The sequence below is a fragment of the Pongo pygmaeus genome, chromosome 3 (assembly GCF_028885625.2).
Source record: "Pongo pygmaeus isolate AG05252 chromosome 3, NHGRI_mPonPyg2-v2.0_pri, whole genome shotgun sequence".
In the NCBI taxonomy this organism is placed as follows: Eukaryota; Metazoa; Chordata; class Mammalia; order Primates; family Hominidae; genus Pongo; species Pongo pygmaeus.
The window spans coordinates 6,210,698-6,234,559 of NC_072376.2; the positions used below are offsets into that span (position 1 = coordinate 6,210,698).

Sequence of the window (23,862 nt, forward strand, 5' to 3'; positions counted from 1 at the left end):
CACCTGAACTTAGTGGAGTTGGGTACCATCACCTCTAGGGAGGTGTGGTAGGCACAGTGGCCCCCATAGAAGTCCACATCCTAATCCCTGGAACCTGTGATTGTGTTATAAATTATATGATGTATTTTGTAATTATGAATATATCATCTTACATGTCAAAATGGATTTTGCTCATGTAGTTAAAGTTAAGGGTCTTAAAGAGAATGAATAGCCTGGATTATCCAGGTAGGCCCAGCCTAATCCTGAGTCCTTAAAGTGAAAAACACTCCTGGGCTGGAGTCAGAGATAGAAAACAAAGGCAGAAGAGAGATTTGGCAGAAGAAATCCATGCTATTCCAAGCAGGAGATGACTGGTCCTGCCTGTGCTGACTCTGAGATGTAGGGGGTTTGGACCCTAGCTTCACAGCTTTGTGGCTGGGGCGGGGCGGGGGGTTGGACAATGAGGAGGATTTGACAAACCACTGCTGGTTTTGAGACACAGGTTGCCACATGAAAGGATAGGAGAGAGGCCTCTAGGAGCTAAAGGTGGCCCCCAGCTGAAGCCCAGCCTGCAACCACAAGGAACTGGATTCTGCCAGCAACCTGAATGCACTTAGAAGCGGTTTCTCCCTGGAGCCTCCTCATAGGAGCCCAGCCAGCCGACACCTTGATTTTGGCCTTGTGAGACCTAGAGCAGAGAAACCTTCTAAGCCATTCGTGACTTCTGACCTTCAGGACTATGATGACAAATGTGTGTAATTTTGAGCTGTTAATTTGTGATGATTTGTTGTAGCAGCAGTTGAAAACTTGAAGCTTAGTCTGCAGAAAGTCTAAGGATGGGTAAAAATGAATGAAGACCCTCAAAGCCTTGCCCCCACCTTATTATTCTCCTCTGGGTTCTCCTAACCCTAATTCTAACCCTATTTTTTTTTTTTTCATACTTTAAGTTCTAGGGTAGGTGTTCACAACTTGCAGGTTTGTTACATGTGTATACATGTGCGATGTTGGTGTGCTGCACCCATTAACTCGTCATTTAACATTAGGTATATCTCCTAATGCTATCCCTCCCCTCTCCCCGCCAACCCCACAACAGGCCCCAGTGTGTGATGTTCCCCTTCCTGTGTCCAAGTGTTCTCATTGTTCAATTCCCACCTATGGGTGAGAACATGTGGTGTTTGGTTTTTTGTTCTTGTGATAGTTTGTTGAGAATGATGGTTTCCAGTTTCATCCATGTCCCTGCAAAGGACATGAACTCATCATTTTTTATGGCTGCATAGTATTCCATGGTGTATATGTGCCACATTTTCTTAATCTAGTCTATCATTGATGGACATTTGGGTTGGTTCCAAGTCTGCTATTGTGAATAGTGCCGCAATAAACATACGTGTGCATGTGTCTTTATAGCAGCATGATTTATAATCCTTTGGGTATATACCCAGTAATGGGATTGCTGGGTCAAATGGCATTTCTAGTTCTAGATCCCTGAGGAATCGCCACACTGTCTTCCACAATGGTTGAACTAGTTTACAGTCCCACCAACTGTGTAAAAGTGTTCCTATTTCTCCACATCCTCTCCAGCACCTGTTGTTTCCTGACTTTTTAATGATTGCCATTCTAACTGATGTGAGATGGTACCTCATTGTGGTTTTGATTTGCATTTCTCTGATGGCCAGTGCTGATGAGCATTTTTTCATGTGTCTTTTGGCCGCATAAATGTCTTCTTTTGAGAAGTATCTGTTCATATCCTTCTCCCATTTTTTGATGGGGTTGTTTGTTTTTTTCTTGTAAATTTGTTTGAGTTCTTTGTAGATTCTGGATATTAGCTCTTTGTCAGATGAGTAGATTGCAAAAATTTTTTCCCATTCTGTAGGTTGCCTGTTCACTCTGATGGTAGTTTCTTTTGCTGTGCAGAAGCTCTTTAGTTTAATTAGATCCCATTTGTCAATTTTGGCTTTTGTTGCCATTTCTTTTGGTGTTTTAGACATGAAGTCCTTGCCCATGCGTATGTCCTGAATGGTATTGCCTAGGTTTTCTTCTAGGGTTTTTATGGTTTTAGGTCTAACATTTAAGTCTTTAATCCACCTTGAATTAATTTTGGATAAGGTGTAAGGGAGGGATCCAGTTTCAGCTTTCTACATATGGCTAGCCAGTTTTCCCAGCACCATTTATTAAATAGGGAATCCTTTCCCCATTTCTTGTTTTTGTCAGGTTTGTCAGAGATCAGATGGTTGTAGATGTGTGGTGTTATTTCTGAGGCCTCTGTTCTGTTCCATTGGTCTGTATCTCTGTTTTGGTACCAGTACCATGCTGTTTTGGTTACTGTAGCTTTGTAGTATAGTTTGAAGTCAGGTGGCACAATGCCTCCAGCTTTGTTCTTTTGGCTTAGGATTGACTTGGCAATGCAGGCTCTCTTTTCTAACCCTATCTTTTTATACATTTTGGATTCTCCTTAATATTTCCTCCAGAGTGTGTGTTGCAAATATCTTCTCCCAATTGAAGCTTGACTATTTTCTTTTAAATGGACTTTATTTTTTAGAACAGTTTTAGGTTTATAGAAAAATCGAGAAGATAGCACAGAATGCAGCTCAACTTTTCACTTTGATGATGGTTCCTTTGATTAGCACCATATTTTAGCTTAAAAATTGCAAAAAAGTAAAATAAATTTATTGTAGTAAAATATGCATAGTAGATTTACCATTTAACCATTTAAGGGTACAGTTCAGTGGCAGTAAGTCCATTCAAATTGTGCAACCATCACCATCTGCCTCAAGAACTTTTTCATCCTCCCAAACTGAAACTTTGTCCCCATTAAACATTAATTCCCCAATCCTCCCTCCCCCAGCCCCTGGCATCCACCATTCTACTTTCTGTCCCATGAATTGGACTGTTCTGGCTTCTTTAAAAATTGAGGTGAAATTAATGTAACATACAATTACCCACTTTAAAGTGTACAATTAAGTGGTATTTAGTGTATTCACAATGTTGTGTAACCACTAGCTCTCTCTAGTTTCAAAACTTTCTCATCGTTCTATAAAAATACCCAGTACTCAAGGCCAGGTGCGGTGGCTCACGCCTGTAATCCCAGCACTTTTGGAGGCCGAGGTGGGCCGATCACAAGGTCAGCAGTTCAGGACCAGCCTGGCCAACAAGGTGAAACCCTGTCTCTACTTAAAATACAAAAATCAGCCAGGCGTGGTGGCGGGCACCTATAATCCCAGCTACTTGGGAGGCTGAGGCAGGAGAATCGCTTGAACCTGGGAGGCGGAGGTTGCAGGGAGCCAAGATTGCACCATTGCACTCCAGCCTGGGCGACAGAGTAAGACTCCGTCTCAAAAAAACAAAACCAAACCAAACCCAGTACTCATATAATAATCACTCCACATCCTGCCTCCCCTTACCCAATGGCCAACACTCATCTCCTTTCTGTCTCTGGATTTACCTGTCTGTACATACCATATGTGTTAGTCTGCTAGGGCTGCCGTAACAGAATACCACAGACTGGGTGTTTAAAACAACAAAAATCTACTTTCTCATGATTCTGGAGCCTGAAAGTTCAACATCATGGTGCCAGCAGGGTTGGCTTCTCCTGAGGCCTCTCTCCCTGGCTTGAAGATGGCCTTTTCTTTTTCTTTCTTTTTTTTTTTTTTAGACAAAGTCTCACTCTGTCACCCAGGTTGGAGTGCAGTGGTATGATCTTGGCTCACTGCAACCTCCGCCTCCCAGGTTCAAGCGATTCTCGTGTCTCAGCCTCCTGAGTATCTGGGACTACAGGCATGCTCCACCACACCAGCTGATTTTTGTATTTTAAGTAGAGACGGGGTTTCACCATGTTGGCCAGGATGGTCTCGAACTCCTGACCTCAGATGATCTGCTGCCTCAGCCTCCCAAAGTGCTGGGATTACAGGCGTGAGCCACTGTGCCTGGCTACACTTTATTTTTATGGCTGAATAATATTTCTTTGTATGGCTATTCCGCAGTTTATGAATGAATGTTTATTCATTCATCAGTTGATTCCGTTGGTGGCCATTTGGGTTGTTTCTGCCTTTTGACTAGTATGTGCTGCCATCAGCATTCATGTATAAGTTAAGATTTTAGTTTTGGTGAAGACAAAATATCAGTCTTTTCTGCTTTTTGCTTTTTGTCTTGTTAAGAAGGCCTTTCATGCTCTGAAGCCATACAAATTTTCCTTTATGTTCTCTAAAATATTTAGTTAGATAATTAGTTTTTTATATCTGTGGGTTACTCCATCTGAAAATAATTTTTTTGTGATGTTTGTGGCAGGGATCTAATTGCAGTTTCCCCCACATGTATAGCCATTTGTCCTAGCCCTACATGCTGACTGTTTTTGTTGGTGGTGGTGGTTTTTTTTTTTTTTTTTTTTTTTTTGAGTCTTGCTGTGTCACCAGGCTGGTGAGATCTTGGCTCACTGCAATTTCCATCTCCCGGGTTCAAGCGATTCCCCTGCCTCAGCCTCCTGAGTAGCTGGGACTACAGGCGTGTGCCACCATGCCCGGCTAATTTTTCGTATTTTAGTAGAGACGGGGTTTCACAACGTTGGCCAGGATGGTCTTGATCTCCTGACCTCGTGATCCGCCTGCCTCGGCCTCCCAAAGTGCTGGGATTACAGGCATGAGCTACCGTGGTGGGCCCATGCTGACTGTTTTATTCTTTCTGGGTTGCTGTGTAACGTGTGTCAGGTATCATATGTCCATATTTGCTCATATCTGTATCTGGGCTGTATACTCTGTTCCACTGGTCTTTACCTATCTCTGGGCCATTACTCCATTGACTTAATTACTGTTAGCTTTATAATAAATATTAATATTTGGTAAAGTATAGCACGTCCTCCCATCTGGTGCTACTGCAGGAATGTCCTGGCTTTCTGCTTGTCCATCTAAATTTCAAATTTGTGAGTTCCCTGCGCTCCTCCCCACACCCACCAGACTCAAGAGATCTCCTGCCTCAGCCTCCAGAGTAGCTGGAATTATAGGTATTTGCCACCACATCCAGGTAATTTTTAAATTTTTTGTAGAGACTAGGTTTTGCCATGTTGCCCAGGCTGATCTTGAACTCCTGGGCTCAAGTGATATGCCTGCCTCCGCCTCCCAAAGTGCTGGGATTACAAGTGTGAGCCATTATGCCCAGCCAAATTCCTGGTTTTTATTTTTATTTTAGTTTTAGAGACAGGGCCTTGCTCTGTTGCCCAGGCTGGAGTGCAGTAGTGCAATCATAGCTCACTCCAGCCTTGAACTCCCAGGCTCAAGCAATCTTCCTGCCTCAGCCTCCTGAGTAGTTGGGACTACAGGCATGCACCACCACACCCAGCTTATTTTTTTTTTTTTTTTTTTTTGGTAGAGATGGGGTCTCACTATGTAGCCTAGGCTGGGTTTGAACTTTTGGCCTCAGGCGATCTTCCTGCCTTGGCCTCCCAACATGCTGGGATTACAGGCATGAGCCACTGTACTCAGCCCTCAAATTAATTTTTTTGTAAATTCAACCCAAACAATCAAAACAGACCCATCTGAAGAGATTTTTATTGGGACTGCCTTGATCCATGGGAGCAGTTTGGAGAATAATTATGATACTAATTTTCTTAATCTATTTTGTCATTATTTAATGTATTTCAACATAATTTTATGCATAATGGTTTTTCACATATTAAAAATTTAATATATACTAATATATATTTTCCTAGTTACCATCTGTACTGGGTTGAATAATGTCCCTGCAAAATTTTTCTGCCCAGAACCTTAGAATGTGACTTTATTGCAAATAGGTTCTTTGCAGACCTAGTTAAGATGAGGTTAGACTGGATGAGAGTGGGCTCTAAATGCAATGACTGGTGTCCTTACGTGAAGACAAAGGGAAGAAGGCCATGGGATAATGGAGGCAGACTGAACTGACGCAGCCACAAGCCAAGGAATGCCAAGAATTGCTGACAATTACCAGAAGCCAGGGAGAGGCGAGGAAAGATTCTTGCCCAGATGGTTCAGAGAGCACATGGCCCTGCCAACACCTTAATTTTAGACTCCAGAACTATGAAAAAACAAATTTCTGTTTTAAGCCACTTAATTTGTGGCAGTTTGTTATGGTATCCCTAGGAAACACACCATTAAAAAAAAGTTTTTGGGTTCTATTATCAGTGGTACTTTTCAGAAAATATATTTCCTCTTTGTTCCTGGTAAAGAGAAACACTACTGATTTTTATTGATTTTTGTGTCTAGAAACCTTGAAACTCTAGAAACTATTATTAATGTTGGCAATTTAGATTCTTTTGAATCTATGATATCTCAGAGACATCATATCATTGGAATACAACTGATGCAGGACAAATTGGGGCTTAGCCTGGGAGGGTTCTTGGCTTTATCCAGGAAGGAATTCAAGGGTGAGACAGTGGTGGTAGACAGCAAGAGTTATTGATGCAGCAGTGCACAGTAGCAGCACAGGTGGTGTGCTCATAGGCAGTGAGCCCAGAAGAGCTGCTGAGGGCAGTTCTGCAGTCATATTTATGCCCACTTTTAATTACATGCAAATTAAGGGGTAGATGCCAGGTGCAGTGGCTCATGCCTGTAATCTCTGCATTTTGGGAGGCTGAGGTGGGTGGATTGCTTGAGATCAGGAGTTTGAGACCATCCTGGCCAACATGGTGAAACCCTGTCTCTACTGAAATACAAAAATTAGCTGGGTGTGAGGTGGCTCATGCCTATAATCCCAGCTACTAGGGAGGCTGAGGCAGGAGAATTGCTTGAACCCAGGAAGTGGAGGTTGCAGTGAGCTGAGATCATGCCACTGCACTCCAGCTTGGGTGACAGAGGGAGACTCTGTCTTAAAAAATAAATAAAAAGGCTGGGTGTGGCAGCTCACTCCTGAAATCCCAGCACTTTGGGAGGCTGAGGTGGGCAGATCATGAGGTCAGGAGTTCGAGACCAGCCTGGTCAACGTAGTGAAACCCCGTTTCTACTAAAAATACAATAAAATTAGCTGGGCATGGTGGCAGGCACCTATAATCCTAGCTACTCAGGAGGCTGAGGCAGGAGAATTGCTCGAACCTGGTTGGCGGAGGTTGCAGTGAGCTGAGATCGCGCCACTGCACTCTAGCCTGGGCGACAGTGCAAGACTGTCTCAATAAAAAGAAAAAATAAATAAATTAATTAAATAAAATAAAAAATTAAGGGGTAGATTATGCAGAAAGTTCTAGAAAAGGGGTGGTAAATTCTGTGTCATTGGGTCATTGCCATGGAAAGGGGCTGTAACTTCTGGGGGTTGCCATGGCAATGGTAAACTGATGGCACTGGTGGGCAAGTCTCATGGAGAGGTGCTTCCAACTCTTCCTTGTTTCAGCTAGTCTTAGTCTGGTCTGGAGTCTAAACCCCGCCTCCAGAGTCGAGTCCCGCCCCCTACCTCATAACGACAATAGTTGTGGTGGTTTTAAAAGTATGTCCACATGATAAAAAGGAATTTGAAAAGATTAAAAAAATATGTCCACCATCTCCTTGCTACTCATCTCTTCAGTAGGTGGAGCATAATTCTTCTCTCCTGGAGTATGGGCTGGCTTGCTTCTAACACACAGAATAGGGAGGAAAAGGGAGGAATGGGAAATACATGGTGCCTATGGCCTTTGGGGATCATCAAAGGTCTTGCTCTCTAGAAGAAACTACTTTGCCTCCTTCCCTCTAGGTCCCTGGCTTTTGCCTCAGGGAGACTCTTTATTATCTATTATCTTCTCAGGCCTTGTATGAAATGTGCCTCAGAGGGTGCCCCCTCCAGGGGCTTTGCGGTTTCTGAAGCCTTCTTCCTGCTGGTGCAGGTGCTGGGGCTCAGCACTTCCTTCAGGGGCTGAACAACCCCAAGTTTTAGCAGACTCACCTTGGAATTTCTTTGGCCATATATTTTCTTCAAAACCTTCGGATGACTTTGGGAGACTGAGGCAGGAGGATTGCTTGAGCCCAGGAGTCTGAGACCAGCCTGGGCAACGTAGGGAAACCGTATCTCTGTAAAAAATAAAAAAAAAAAATTAGCCAGGTGAGGTGGTACATGCCTGTGGTCCCAGCTACTGGAGAGGCTGAGGCAGGAGGATCGCTTGAGCCTGGGAGGTTGAGGCTGCAGTGAGCTGTGATCACACCACTGCACCCCAGCCTGGGCAAAGCAAGACCCCATGTCCCAAAAAAACAAAAGAGCAAAACAAGAAATAAAAACACAAACAAGGGGGCCGGGCGCGGTGGTTCATGCCTGTAATCCCAGCACTTTGGGAGGCCGAGGCACACGGATCATGAGGTCAGGAGATCAAGACCATCTTGGCTAACATGGTGAAACCCCTTCTCTACTAAAAATACAAAAAATTAGCCGGGCGTGGTGGCGGCTGCCTGTAGTCCCAGCTACTCGGGAGGCTGAGGCAGGAGAATGGCGTGAACCCGGGAGGCAGAGCTTGCAGTGAGCCGAGATCATGCCACTGCACTCCAGCCTGGGCGACAGAGCAAGACTCCATCTCAAAAAAACAAAACAAAACAAAACAAAAAAAAAACACCACAAACAAGACCCCCTCAGATGCTTCCTGCCTGTTTGCTGTCAGCCAGCCCCAATGTGCAGGTAGCCACAGCCCAAATCTTGTGAAGATGCCGGCATTTTCCTTACTGCGCTCTGTCCTTCCCCTACTTTCCCAGTGGTGTCCCTGTGGAGCCAGTGGCCTTGACAGGAAGGTGACAGTCATCATCTGGTGTTTGCCCACGTGACTGGCACTAACTCTCTGAGGAAGGACCTTTACTGAAGATGCTTGAGAAAGGTTTGGGGCCTCAGTCTCATTTCCCTGTAAGATGGCTTCTTTTGGAGCCATCTCCCATAGCTCTTTGGGTTTGGGATGCAGAACCCCTTGCCTGTGAGGCCCCAAATGACCAGCAGTGGTGCCTCTCCAAGCTCATTCACAGAAGCTACTGCAGGAAGCACAGTTGAGTGACAATCTCCAACTGCCACATCTTTGCCTCCATAGCGATCACACCAAGGCCATGCCTGTCCTCCCTCAAAGAGACTAAATTCAGGACTAAACTTACTAGCCTGTCACTGCTGTTTCTCCCATTGATGAACCAAGGAGAACTCAGCCTAGGACAAGTTTCCAGTGATGTTCTCCACTCCTCTTCACCCCCAAACCTGTTCCTGGGCCTCCAGCATGTGCCTGACTTCTTGGAGGAGCTCCACCCTCCCCCCACCTTACCCCTGAGAATAGTGCTATTTCATCCTCAGGCCTGTGAGGGAAAAGCCACTCATTTCTATATGTCCCTCGTGTGTCAATCAGAATTTGGGGGCAGTGTTCTCCCAGGCCACGTCCACACTCTACTTCCCCTCCCTCTTGTCCAAAATGGTGCTCCTTGGGAGCACTCCCTGGTCATCTGACTGCCCTCTCCCTCTTCTCACCTCTGTCATCCTCCAATCTCTTTTCACCCCATTGGAGTCCCGTCATTCACTGCAAACTTGGGCACCTGGCTCCTGGCCTTCCCCTCCACCCCAAGCCCTGCCATCATCCTGAGAGAATTCCATGCTCACACAGCCACCAGCCCCACACCTGGGCCCTCATATCCAAGGAGCTCCTCCACCCTGCTTGGCCATTCACTCCCAAGAGTGAGTTGGGGCTTGTTATTGTCTCAAACCTGGCCTACTTAATATCTCTGTGCCTCATTGATAAGACAAGACTAATTTTAATAATGGCATCTGCCCCACTGAGGGGTCGTGAAGGGCTTTTGAGGAATTGTAGGTAACTGGCCCATAGTAAATGCTTCACAGGTGTTAAAACAAGAATTATCTGAGGCCCCAGAGGCATGTAGCTTGCAGGATGTCATTATACATTTAAAATACATTTTATTTGACAATCATAGTAGTTTTTAATATGATAAATTACTTTCCAATATCAGCCCTCCTATTTTCTGGCCATATCCCATCCTCCAGGTGACACTTCCACTGTAGTCACTAACATGCTGGGACCTCCATTCACTTTAGCAGCTACTTTCGCCCATTGCTCTCCTGCTCTTCACCTCCATACTTCCCCACTCAGAGTACATCATGTATTGTTGCAATGATGTCCTTGTGAAAACCCTAAGCTCTTTTTTCCTTTCTTCACTCCTCTCTGGCAAAAATGCAGTCCTGATGAACCCAGTATCTGCCCCAGGCAGTGGGTGAGTGCTGTAAGGAACCATCACCAACAAGGCTACAGGCAAGTCCAGGGCTTGGGGAAAATCTAGTTTCGGGTATTAAGAGTTGGTAAAGAAATGTGCTTTGAAGAGGCAAAGAATAATATGGATTAATTTGGGAATAATGGAATGCAGGATTTTGTGAACCACGGAATAGAGTTTGAAGGAGGAGGCAATGGGGATATAAACCAGTAAATAGGTACCACAGAGCAGTATGGAAATCAGAGAAGGGGAAAAGAGAATTGACTCAGGGAGGGTCTAACATAGGCTGGGCTGTGTATTAGTCTGTTCTCATGCTGCTATGAAGAAATACCCGAGACTGATAATTTATAAAGGAAAGAGGTTTAATTGACTCCCAGTTCAACGTGGCTGAGGAGGCCTCAGGAAACTTACAATCATGGCAGAAGGCGAAGCAAACCTGTCCTTTTTCGTATGGCGGCAGGAAGGAGAAGTGCCGAGCAAAGGGAGAAAAGCCCCTTGTAAAACCATCAGATCTCGTGGAAACTCACTATCACAAGAACAGTATGGGGGTAACCACCCCATGATTCAGTGACCTCCCACCGGGTCACTCCCAGGACAAGATGAGATTTGGGTGGGGACACAGCCAAACCATATCAGGCAGTGACTGAAGCAGGCCCTGGATGGATTTGGTAGATTTACCTGGCCACAGTGTTAACCAGGGTAACAAATCCCCGTTTATCTCTGGAAGGTGGTAGGAACTCAAGCCACTCCGTGTTTACCTGCTGCCTGGAAGGGGGAGAATGGCCAGGAGTAGGAGTTTGAACGTGCGCTTTCTTTCACCTTGAAGTCATTACAAGGCAGAGGAAAGTCAAGAGCTACATGTGAAAACCAGAGACAGGAGATAACATGTTGGACAATGCCTGGGCTAGTGGGAGGGATGTGATCAACGGGCCTCAGGTAGAAGGGAGAACAACCCTTTCATCAAAACACAAGGAATGGAAGAAATAATGAGTATCTGTATCAGTCATCTTAGTCTAAGTTGTTATTGTAACAAACAATCCCCAAATCTCAGTGGCTTAAAACAACTAAGGTTTTTCCTTGTTTGTGGTACTCATCATAGATTGGTAGGGAACTATGGTCATTAAATTCAGCCACCATCTGGAATGTTGCTGGTTCCTGTACCAGAGGGAAGAGACAGCTCTGCGGGGTGTTGCTTTGGAGGTTCTGGGTTGGATGCAACAGATGTAACTTTCCTTTGTAACTCATTGGCCAGAATTAATCACATGGCCCCACCCAACCCCAAGGGGGCCAGAAAGTGCCATCCTACTCTGTGCCTAGAAGGCAGAGAATTGGAATTTATTTGGTGAACAGCACTAATGACTTCTATATTTTAACCCAGAAAAGCTTCATTGCTCTCTGAGGTTCTTTCCAGCTCTGCCATCCTGTAATACCACGACTTTGGGAGGCCAAGGCAGGTGGATCACTTGAGGCCAGGAATTCAAGACCAGCCTGGCCAACATAGTGAAACCCTGTCTCTACTAAAAATGCCAAAAATTAGCAGGGCATGGTGGCACCCACATGTAACCCCAGCTACTCGGGAGGCTGAGGCAGGAGAATTGCTTGAGCCCTGGGAGGCAGAAGTTGCAGTGAGCTGAGATCATGCCACTACACTCCAGCCTGGGCAACAGAGTTAGACCCTGTCTCAATAAATAAATAAATAAATAAATAAATAATTATGGCAACTCCAGCCAGAAAATTTAATGACTGTACAGCCACATAAGACTCTCAGAATGCTTCTTATCACATTCTTTGCTTAGAAAATGCAAGATTGGATTGCTCCTCCAATTGCTAGCAAGCCAGGAGTATGAAATTCAGGAGCTGGGGCAATTGGAAATTAGTGGCTGCATTGCAGTTGTGACGAGAATCATAAAAAAGAGGAACTAAGGAGTTACTGGAAAGATTTTAGGACAATAGTTTTCAAACGCTGGCATAAGAATGAACACTATGCAGCCTTAAAAAAAAAAAAAGAATGCAGATTTAGATGTTAGATAGGAAAAGACTTCCAAGTAAACAGACAAATGAAGGACATGAACAGATTATACAGTGTGCTACCATTAATGTAAAAAACAAAACAAACAGGTGGACTGGGCGCGGTGGCTCATGCCTGTAATGCCAGCACTTTGGGAGGCCAAGGCGGGTGGATGGCTTGAGCTCAGGAATTTGAGACCAAAATGGCCAAGATGGCAAAAACCTGTCTCTACAAAAAATACAAAAATTAACCGCGGTGGTGTTCTAGTTACTCAGGAGGCTAAGGTGATCACTTGAGCCCAAGAGTTCAAGACCAGCCTGGACAAATAGCAAAACCCCACCTCCACACACACACACACAAATACACAAATTTCCAGCTACCCGGGAGGCTGAGGTGGGAGGATTGCCTGACACCAGGAGGTCAAGGCTGCAGTGAGTGATCACAACACTGCATTCCAGCCTGTGAGACACAGAGACCCTGTCTCACCAAAAAAAAAAAAAAAAAAAAGTGGAAGCCGTTCAAACACATTAGTATTTGTAAGGATATACAAGAAACTTGTAGTTTGAGGGGAACTGGGAAGTTGGGGAGAGATGAAGGATCACTTTCGTGTCATTTATAAATATTACTCATTGAAAACAATCGACTCACCGATGCAACGTGGTATCCCAGAACAGAAAAAGGGCCTTAGTGGGAAACTGGTGAAAGCAGAGAAAAGTCTAGTTGGTAGTGTCGTACCAATGTTACATTTCTTGTTTTGGCAAATGTACGAAATGTAGTTTTGGTGGTTGTTTTCCAGTTCATAATTCCATCCTACACATTTCTCCCTTCTCTGTGTGGAACTCACACAGAAAACCTTGAACGTCATCTTCCATTTTGTTTCCTGGGCCTAGCATGCCTCTCCTGCTCTTCCTGACCTCGGAAGCTGTGCTCCTCTTTCAAGGCCAAGCTCTGAAAGAGTTACATGCTCTGGAAAGCTTTCCTAGACCTCCCCCTCAGTGTTCTCCTGGGACATGCTATCTTTATTAGTGCTTGGGACACATGGCTTTGTTTGATTTCTGCCAACTAGGTTGCCCAGAAAGTGGACTCCAAGATGAAAACTAGATGCATGTTTTTTAGGGATTAACACTTGTGGAAGAGAAGGAATGCAAGGCTGGGACAGGGGAGGAGTGGGCTGTGTGGTGCAATCCTAACAAAAGCCTCAGCAGACCCCACAAGCTCAGAAGCCACCATGTCCCTTAAAATTGTCCCAAATTGGGGTAAGAGAAATAGCAACCTGAGATTTCCAGCCCATTAGTCACTAGATGTAGGCTACCCAGGAAAAAGGGCATGACTTTGGCTAACGCAGCTCTCCTCTGAAAAGGCACTTCCCAGAGGGCTAACCAGCTGAGGGGTGTTTGTCAGCAACACTTCTAGCAGCTGGCGGAGAAAGGCTTCAATCTGGAAGGAGGGTGAGGTATCACATCTCCTCTATGTCATCCCTCACCCTGCAACTGTAATCGCTATATTCCCAGTGCAAGGCCTAGAAAAAAATGTTCCAATTGGAAAGACTGAAGGTGCTTTGGCTCTCTGAAGGCAGAGGCCTGGACCACAGGATTACATGTGGTTTCTTCCCACACTAAGAACCAAGTGTGTTTTTTCCTCACCCGGTTCCCAACAGCAGACAGAGATAAAGCTTCCCTTTGATTAGAGGCTAAGAGCCTCAGAAACCGTTAAGACGTTCACCCTCCATTGGAAAGTGAGAACAATCTGGGAGACAGCAGATTTCCTTCTTAAAGGAGTAACATTTCTCAATAACCTTTTAGGTCTTTCATCTTTTCAAGCAAATGAATACTTTTATTAACATGGTAAGTTTTTTGTTTTAACATGGTAGGGTTTTGACCTCAAATATTTGTTAGGTCTGCTACTCAAATGAACTTATAGCTGGACAACGTATGAACCTTGAAGATGCCTCTTCCAGTCCAGTTTAGGGTCCAATGCAGACAGTTCCATACTCTCATCCCCGAGCCCCTCAAGGGCCTTTGCAAATCTTTCATTTTATGCCAAGTCCTCTAAAACGCATCAGGGTATTACATCAACTTGTACAGAATATCAAGATCTTATCTTCTATTTTAGGTTCCATGTCAAATAAAGCTGAGTTAGGTTGTCCAAACAAACTCACCAGACAGGTTACATAAGATAGTGTACCACAAAAAATTTAAATTTTGAACAAAATACATCTCTCCTCCTTTGGTCTCACACAGAAATTAAAGTCTCCAAATACAGACAGTACTATCCATTCTCCAGCTCTTCTCCAGATTCACGAGTCTCAGCCAGGTCGGCCCATCCGCACTCCCCGTTGAAGTCTGGTCCTTTCTTCAGTAGTTGCTGCATGAAGTCGTCTTCCAGAATTAATGCAGCTCCTTCAGCACCTCCAGAGCTGGAGAACTCCAACTGTGAGTCTCACGTGTCACACACAGACCCAAAGTTCCAGGGAGCTATCAGGTCACACAAGAAAGAGCAAAGCACCTCAAAAATTTAGAAATAACAACCAAAGCCCGGGAACAAATGTGACTGCTGCAAGAGCTTACAATCTAGGCCCTAATTCCTGTATGTGAGAGCATTTTCAAACAAAATTACTTCCCAAACAAAAACACGTAACAATCGAAACTCATATTGAGGTCATCAACCACAGACCACAGCAGAAAACGTAGTGTTAAGTGAGACAGAGCATAGACAGAGGAAAAAAGAGAAAACAAAAGGCTCTCTGGTTTCGGCTTCTCCAGGTGTCAGCCAATCTCCACCAGTTGACCAGAATCCATTGGCTGTAAACCTAAAGCACAATGGGAAGAAATTCATCATTGAGAGATTAATCCCGGGCACAACGACCCCCAAACCCTCACGAACGCCACCGTGCAGGACGCCGCCTCTTCTGGCCACCACCTGACTCACTCCAGTCTCTAGCAACGTTGACTTGTCCAACGTCTTCCCCGAAAATCCTCTATTTCCACCCCCGCTTGCTGGATGGCCCGGGACCTTGTCCGGTTCTGTTTCCTTGGCGACTCTGAGATTTATGATCCTTCCACTGAACACGCATCACGCCCAAACCCGGCCACTCTGATTATCCCAGGCCGCCACCGTCAAAAAACAAAACACGAAGACGGGGCCCAGATCCGCCCTGACCCGAGCACGCCTTTATTCTCCCGCCCCACCCCCGATCCCGCTGCATCTTGATGAAATCATCGCTCTCGAAGAGCGGCCAAGCTGGGGCCGCTCCTCGGCCTGGCGCGGGTGCCCGACTTACCGCCGACCGCGCTCACGACGACTCGCTCTTCTCTATCCGCCGGACCAGCTCCACCAGCATCTCTGCCATCTTCGCGATCTCCTTGGCCTTCTCCTCGGCCTTCTCGCACCTCTTGGCCGCCCGGCCCTCGGCCGCGTCGCCCGGGTTCTGGAGGTGGTTGAGGGCGCTCTCCTCCGAGGCCTCCACCTGCGTTTTGATCTGGATGAGCATATTGTCCATCTCCCACAGCTTGCTCCGGTTCCGCAGGTACGCCCGCCCGTGCTCGCGCGTCAGCGACGCGATGTCCTCGCGCATCTCGTTGATGACCGGGAGCAGAAACTGCTCGAAATCCTCCTCGGGCTCCAGCACCTCCACTTCCTCCGGTTCCGCCAGCTCGACGATGTCCAGGGGCCGCATCTCTTCCCACTGCCTCGGAACCGCAATAGCGATGTCTGTTGGAGAGAGAAAACCGACACTCGCTATGCTTAGCAACAGAGAGCCCGAATATTCCTGAAAACTTTTACCCTTTTTCAACTTTTCTTCTCAGAGAAGCCACGGAGAAGCGACTTACGCGCAGAGTAACGGCGAACAAAATGGAGTCCCGGCCGTCAACCAGCGCTCTGCGCGTTACGGCCCCTTTCACGACACAGCCAGGCCTGTTTACGGTCAGGGGGGCGAGCTGCGGGCACGCGCACGTCTAGAAGAGAGGCGCTGGCGGCGCCGTCGCGACCGCACGGATGCGCACGCAGGCACGCGCAGGTACGAGACGGCACGGTCTCGCTCGTTCCTCGTTTCCCGTTACCTCTGTGCGTCATCCCTGTTTTACCGTGTGTTTGGAGGGTGGCCTCTTCTGGGTGTTTCCCTCCTAGAGGGCTTCTTGAGCACGCGAGTTTACATTTTTAAAAAAGGCCTCCCACACTTCCCAGGCGCGGTGGCTCACGCCTGTAATCTCAGCACGTTGGGAGGCGAGGTGGATGGATGGCTTGAGGTCAGGAATTCGAGACCCGCCTGGCCAACATGTCGAGACCCCGTCTCTACCAAAAATACAAAAATTAGCCGGGCGTTGTGTTGCACGCGTGTAATCCCAGCTGCTTGGGAGGCTGAGACAAACGTTTGAAAACGGGAGGCGGAAGTTGCAGTGAGCCCATATCGCGCCACTGCTCTCCGGCCTGTGCATCAGAGTGCGACTCCATCACAAAATAAATAAATAACATATAAATGAAAATTAAAAAGGGCCTTCCACACTAGAAGAGGAGGAGCCTACGTGATAATGCAGCGACCCCAGGTGGACGCTTAAAGCCCCTTGCTTTCACGCAGGGGGGACCTGAGTCCCCTCAGCAGTTTTATTTACTTTTTTTTTTTTTTTGAGCCTGTGTCGCCCAGGCTGGAGTGCAGTGGCGCGAGCTCGGCTCACTGCAAACTCCGCCTCCCGGGTTCACGCCATTCTCCTGCCTCAGCCTCCCGAGTAGCTGGGACTACAGGCACTCGCCACCGCACCCGGCTAATTTTTTGTATTTTTAGTAGAGACGGGGTTTCACCGTGTTAGCCAGGATGGTCTCGATCTCCTGACCTCGTGATCCACCCACCTCGGCTTCCCAAAGTGCTGGGATTACAGGCGTGAGCCACCGCGGTGGGCCTTACTTACTTATTATTATGTAAAAAGTTTTTTTTTTTTTTTTTTTTTTTTGGAGGCAGGGTCTCGCTCTGTCGCCCAGGCTGGAGTCCAGTGGTGGGATCATGGCTCACTGCAGCCTTGATCTTCTGGCCTCAAGTGATCCTTCCACTTCGGACCTCCCAAAGTGCAGAGATTACAGGCATGAGCCGCGCGCCTGGCCCCTTCTGCCTTTTTAAAGAGTAGTTTTCCTTCTTCCTTGGATGACAGTCAGAAGGGTCTGGGTGTCTTTTCACCAAACCGGCCTCCCCACACCCCAAGGTGGAGCCTGGCTGCTCGGTCCTGAGGCCCCAGCAGACCCACATTCAGTGTGTGGTGCAAGGTGCTGTCCACAGCCTCTGAGCCCTTCCACTGGATCCTGGGCTCTTTGGGGTCTTAGCTCTGTGGCCCTAATGCCCTAACGCCCTGGGCAGAGCTTGGCGCATATTGGTAAATTTGCCTTAACATCCACTCAACACAGAATGAGGAGAGATACGTTAATTTCCTAGCTTGTTGTCCCATTCCCAAACATCAATAAACTTTTCAGAAATCCAGCTTACATAAATCCCGTGGATTTGGCTTCCATTTTCCAGTTAAAGGGACACATCACAGTTTTGACTATAGCAGAATTAAGGGTTCAGAGAAACGTAAGTATATGTTTTGTTTTGACTTTTCTCAGGTTCTTAATATTTTGGTTGCTCTTGTAAAAACCCAACTTTTGGGCTTACTTGTGTGAAAGGAAAATAAATCTTGGGACCCCAAAATCACTAAACCAAAGGGGAAAGTCAAGCTGGGAACTGCGTCAGGCAAACCTGCCTCCCATTCTATTCCTAAAAAAGATGGCTACTAAGATTAAAAAGCTACATACCTCCCTCACAAGGAAATTCCTTGTGGACAAATGACAGAACTCAGAGCCACCCGTCTGCTCACTGAGATAGATGCATCTCTGACTGCCTCCTTTGGAAAGGCCAATCAGAAACTCAAAAGAATGCAACTGTTTGTCTCTTATCTACCTATTAACTGAAAGCCCCTGCCCTGCTTCAAGTTGTCTGGCCTGTCTGGACCAATCCAATGTACATCTTACATATATTGATTGATGTCCCATGTCTCCCTAAAATGTATAAAACCAAGCTGTACCCCAACCAGCTTGGGCACATGTCGTCAGGACCTCCTGAGGCCATGTCATGGATGTGTGTCCTTAACCTTGGCAAAATAAACTTGCTTAATTGACTGATGCATGTCTTAGATATTTGGGGTTCACACTTGACATATCAGAGACAGCTAGCTCATACATTTTTTATATGAATAAAAATAAGTGACTCAAACAAAAATGAGATACTACTAAGCACATATTAGAATAGTCAAAATCCAGAACACCTACAACACCAAATGCTATTGAGGACTTGGATCAACAGGAACTTTTATTCCTTGCTCGTGGGAATGCAAAATTATACTGCCATTTTGGAAGACAGTTTGGTAGTTTCTTACAAAACTAAACCATATTCTTACAATAGGATCCAGCAATCACATTCCTTGGTATTTATCCAAATGAGTTGGAAACTTAGGCTCACGCAGAAATCTGCAGGTGGACGTGTCTACCAGCTTTAACTGTAGTTGGCAAAACTTGGAAGCAATCTAGATGTCCTTCTATAGGTGAATGGATACAAAAACTGTGGTACATCCCGACAGTGGAATATTAATCAGCATTAAAAAGAAATGTGTCATCAAGCCATGAGAAGACATGGAGGAAACTAAAACGCATATTATATAAGTGAAGTCAATCTGAAAAGACTCCATATTGTATAATTCCAACTGTATGACATTCTAGGCAAGGTAAAACTTTGGAGATGGTAAAAAGATCTGAGTGGATTGGGAGGGATGAGTGGGGGGAGGAGCCACAGGATTTTTAGGGCAGTGGTGAAACTACTCTGTATGATACCATAACGGTAGACACGTCGTTATACATTCATCCAAACCCATAGAATGTACAGCACCAAGAGTGAGCACTTATGTAAACTAAGGACTTTGGGTGATTATGATGCATTAATGTGGATGCATCAGTTGCAACCAACTTACCACTGTATGGGAGATGTTGATGGGAAGGGGAGGGTATGCAGGTAGGGGACAGATGTTGTATGGGAGGTCTCTATACTTTCTGCTGTGAACCCAAAACTGCTAAAACTGCTATTTAAATGGGAGGAAATAAAGCCACCAAAAAACCAAATGGCTCCCAGAAGGTGGATGAGTTCAAAAACAGCACCTCTTCCCTGGGATGAGGTTAGATTGGGCCCTACTCCTCCAGGTGTTCTTGTGCAGGGCAGAAATGCCAGGTGCACAACATGCATCCAGGGACTGATGAGCTAGCATTTCTTTGTTTTCTCTTTTATTTATTTCTTTCGAATTTCTTTTTCCTTTTTTTTGAAACAGAGTTTCACTCTGTCGCCCAGGTTGAAGTGCAGTGGTGTGATCTCGGCTCACTGCAACTTCTGCCTCTTGGGTTCAAACAGTTCTGCTTCAGCCTCCTGTAGCTGGGATTACAGGCACCCACCACCACACCCAGCTAATTTTTTTATTTTTAGTAGAGATGGGGTTTTGCCATGTTGGCCTGGCTGGTCTTGAACTCCTGACCTCAAGCAATCTGCGCGCCTTGGCCTCCCAAAGTGTTGGGATTACAGGAGTGAGCCACCATGCCCAGCCTCTTTCGTTAATTTCTGTTCTTATCTTTATTATCTCCTTTCTACTTTCTTTGATTTATTCTGTGCTTTTTAAAAATTTTCTTAGGTGAAACTCAACTCATTAATGGTTTCTTTTTTTTCTAACGTAGCATTTAAGATCTTAAATTCACATCAAGCGTGACTTTAGCTGCATCACACAACTTTTGATATTGGTATTTTCATTATTTAGTTCTAAGTGTACTTTTATTCCAATTATGATTTTTTGATCCATAAATTATTAGAACTGTGTTTTGGCCGGGCGCAGTGGCTCATGCCCATAATCTCAGCACTTTGGGAGGCTGAGGCAGGCAGATCACAGGAGTTTGAGGCCAGCTTGGCCAACATGGCGAAATTCTGTCTCTACTAAAAATACAAAAATTAGCCAGGCGTGGTGATGGGCACCTGTAATCCCAGCTACTTGGGAGATTGAGGCAGGAGAATCGCTTGAACCCAGGAGGTGGGGGTTGCAATGAGCCGAGATCATACCACTGTGCTCCAGCCTGGGCAACAAGAGCGAAACTCTGTCTCAAAAAAACAAAAAACCAAAAACCAAAAAAAACCCCCCAAAACTGTGTTTTAAAAATTTCAACCACATTAGAGCTGTTTATGCTCTTCTATTACTGATCTCTGACTTAATTGTATTCTTATTAGAGATGGAGTTCGATTTGATAGTGATTCTCTGAAATTTGTAAAAATTTCGGCCTGGGCAATTGCAGCACACTCTGTGTGTGTGCTTGAGAAGAGTGAGCATTCTGTAAGGTTGGGACCAGGACTTTATGCACATCTACCAACTCCTGCCTCCCCCAATGTTGCAATAGCTTCCTGTTTTTGCCTCAGTCATCTATAGTGCAATCTCTATGTAGATTCCATTTCTTTGGTGCATTGCAGAGTTTGTCTGGATTCATTTTTCTTTCTCTTGAGTAAATTATTTATAAATTTAGAGATTCTTTGGAAATTGTTGAAGTCAAAGATGCAGTTTTGCAAACCAGTTTGACTATGGGCAGCCCCAGGGCATCATTAGCTGTAGCCTGAGAACAAACACAGGTGCAAACAAAAACAGGGTGTTTCAGCTGGTAAATGTTGCCATGAGGCAGAACTTGCTTTTCCCCAGGCTGGAAATTGGAGAACAGTTTGTCCTGGACCAAGTGATGAAAGGCAGGGCGACGTGGGGGAAGAATTGGAACTCCCAGTCCTATGGCTCAGCTGTAAATTCTGCAGAGTAGAGCAGAGAAGGGATTGTTTTGTTCCCTCTTGGGAGGGGACATGATGCTGAGGGCCCAGTGTGAGAGGCTTGGGGCACAGAGTGGCCTTTAATGAATCCCAGAGACAGCACAGCCCCTGGACACCTGGGCGGCCTCTGGGGAAGGATTAGAGCTGCCTGCACACCTGTAGTCCTAGTGAGGCGGCAGGAGGCGGGACTCTGGAGACAGGGCTCAGACATCAGACCAGTCTGAGGACTAGCTAAACAGGGGAAGAGGTAAAAGCACCTCTACAGAATACATGCCCACTGACAACACCCGGACATTACTGCCGCTTCCCATGACAACAGCCTTATGACCCAGAAGTTACCACCCTATTTCTAGAAATTTCTGCATAATCTCCCCCCTTAATTTGCACATAATTAAAAGTGGGTATAGGCCGGGCATGGTGGCTCATACCTGTAATTCCAGCACTTTGGGAGGCCGAGGTGGGCGGATCACCTGAGGTCAGGAGTTTGAGACCAGCCTGGCCAGCATGGCGAAACCCCATCTCTACTAAAAATACAAAAATTAGCTGGGTGTGGTGGCACGTGCCTGTAATTCCAGCTACTGGGGAGGCTGAGGCAGGAGAATTGCTTAAACCCAGGAGGTGGAGGTTGCACTGAGCTGAGATTGTGCCACTGCATTCCAGCCTGGGTGACAGAATGAAAGTCTGCCCCCCCCAAAAAAAAAGTAGGTATAAATATGACTGTGGAACTGCCTCTGAGTTGCTACTCTGGGCACATTGGCTATGGGCAGCTCTGCTCTGCCAAGGAGTGATACCTCTGCTGCTGCTGTACTCTGCCGCTTCAATAAAAGTTGCTAATACCACCAGCTTGCCCTGAAATTCTTTTCTGGGTAAAGCCAAGAACCCTCCTGGGCTCAGCCCCAGTTTTGGGACTCACCTGTCTTGCCTACTAGGGGCACCTGTTCAACATTGCTGGTCCTGGGAGCAGATGCAGACTGGGCTGAGCTGTGCCACCGCCTGAGATGGGGAGAAGCCTGGTGCTATGGACTGAATGTTTGTGTCCCCTGCAAGTTCTTATGTTGAAATCCTAACCACTAATGAAATGGTATTTGGAGATGAGGCCTTTGGGTGGTGATTAGGGTTAGATTTGGTCATGAGGGTGGGGTACCTATCAAAGGATTAGTGCCTTGTAAGAAAAGATGCAAGAGGTCTTAACTCTCTACTTTCCGCCATGTGAGGCTACGATAAGAAGACTGTTACTGGCCAGGTCCAGGTCTGTTCTGCCCGTGTGCAGTAAATCAATCACTGTGACATGGGTTCTGCAAAAGAAAAGAGACTTATTCTCAAGGGCACCAGGTGAAGATGTGGGAAAACAGCTCTCGAATCCACTTCTCTGAAAATAAGGCTTAGGGATATTTATGGGTTAGAGAAGTGGGGTGGTTTAAGGCTTGGGGAAAGATGATTGGCAGTGGGGAAAAAATGAAGTAACAGGTTCATTTTGCACAAGTGTAGTGAGGGTTCATGACATTTCAAAGGACATATGTACAGAAAATGGTGGTGTTAGCATGATCTGAGGGTGGAGTATTGGGCCCTCTGATGTCCAAAGGCCACCTCTCAGGCACTTGCGCAGGCCCAGTTGAAGAGTTGGTGGTCTCAGCTGGTTTGAACTGGACAGGAGCTGGCCCAAGTTCCTGAAAAATAACCGAAGCAACCATTACCATGGCAACCTACAAATGTTATCTATAAAGTAGCCAGTGAAGGTCAGGTGCAGTGGCCCATGCCTGTAACCCCAGCACTTTGGGGGACCAAGGTGGGAGGTTTGCTTGAGCTCAGGAGTTTGAGGCTTCAGTGAGCTATGATCATACCACTACACTCCAGCCTAGGCAACAGAGTGAGATCCTGTTTCTTAAAAAGTAAAATAAAAAATAAAGTAGTCAGCAAAGGTTTAAGTTTTAGCATTCAGTGATGCATACTTCAGCTACTGTGGCCTTCAGCTTCATGGAAAAAGGGAGAAAAAATAACAAAAAGCAAGTGACCCAAAGCAAGCAGGGTAAGCAGATCTCATCAAATTAACCACTCGGTTTAAAGATGGCCATTTGCAAACCAGGAAGACAGTCCTCACCAGCCTCCAGATCTGCTGGCACCTTGCCCTTGGACTTTCTGGGCTCAAGAATGATGAGAAATAAATGTTTGTTGTCTAAGCCATCCAGTCTGGGGCAATTTGTTATATCAGCCTGAAGAGCCTAATAGCTGATGTCCATCCCTAGGGAAGTCATAAGCAGACTGGCTTCCTCTCCTTTGCCCTTTGCTTGCTGTGGGCCCGAAGTGCGTAAACTGCCATGCTTCCTCCGCTTTCTGTTTTGCTGCTTCTCCAGAGACTTGAATAGCTTGACAAAACCAAAGCCTGAAGTTATAAATGGATGGGAAGAGTGAGAATGTAGACACGGTCCAAAGATTTTATCTTGCTATGGGAGAAAGAGGAAGGAGAGCAGGCAACAAAGCCATCTTTGTGGTGGTGAAGGATAATGATTATTTTATTTTGTTATTCCAGAAAGGAAATAGAGGCTTATTTATAATTATTATGCCAAAAACAATCCAGAACAAAACTACTAGAAAAACTGAAAAGACTAGTAGAACTTTCAAAGTAATGAGGAGAAAAAAGAGAATAAAATAGGACTCTGGAAAACTGAAAAGAAAAGGGAAAATGAGGAGAGAAAACAATGAAGTAAAATGCACTATAAATAGAAAAGAGAACAAATATTTAACAAAATCCAATCATGGCTGGGCACAGTGGCTCATGCCTGTAATCCCACCACTTTGGGAGGCCGAGGTGGGCAGATCACGAGGTCAGGAGATCGAAACCATCCTGGCTAACATGGTGAAACCCC

At 45.9% G+C, this 23,862-nt stretch overlaps 1 protein-coding gene across 2 annotated transcripts; it reads right to left on the reverse strand.

Moving 5' to 3' along the window:
- Nucleotides 1-13,956: 13,956 nt before the first annotated feature.
- MRFAP1 (Morf4 family associated protein 1) lies at nucleotides 13,957-16,650 on the reverse strand. Of its 2 annotated transcripts, XM_054484750.2 has the most exons (3): nucleotides 15,975-16,650; nucleotides 15,425-15,855; nucleotides 13,957-14,953 (listed from the first exon to the last, which is right to left on the reverse strand). In XM_054484750.2, the coding sequence occupies exon 2, from the start codon at nucleotides 15,818-15,820 to the stop codon at nucleotides 15,437-15,439; it is 384 nt and encodes a 127-aa protein (XP_054340725.1). In that variant the 5' UTR covers nucleotides 15,821-15,855; nucleotides 15,975-16,650; the 3' UTR covers nucleotides 13,957-14,953; nucleotides 15,425-15,436. The 2 variants fall into 2 exon arrangements, with proteins under 2 accessions (XP_054340725.1, XP_054340724.1); XM_054484749.2 differs by having other exon boundaries at nucleotides 15,425-16,500.
- Nucleotides 16,651-23,862: the final 7,212 nt, after the last annotated feature.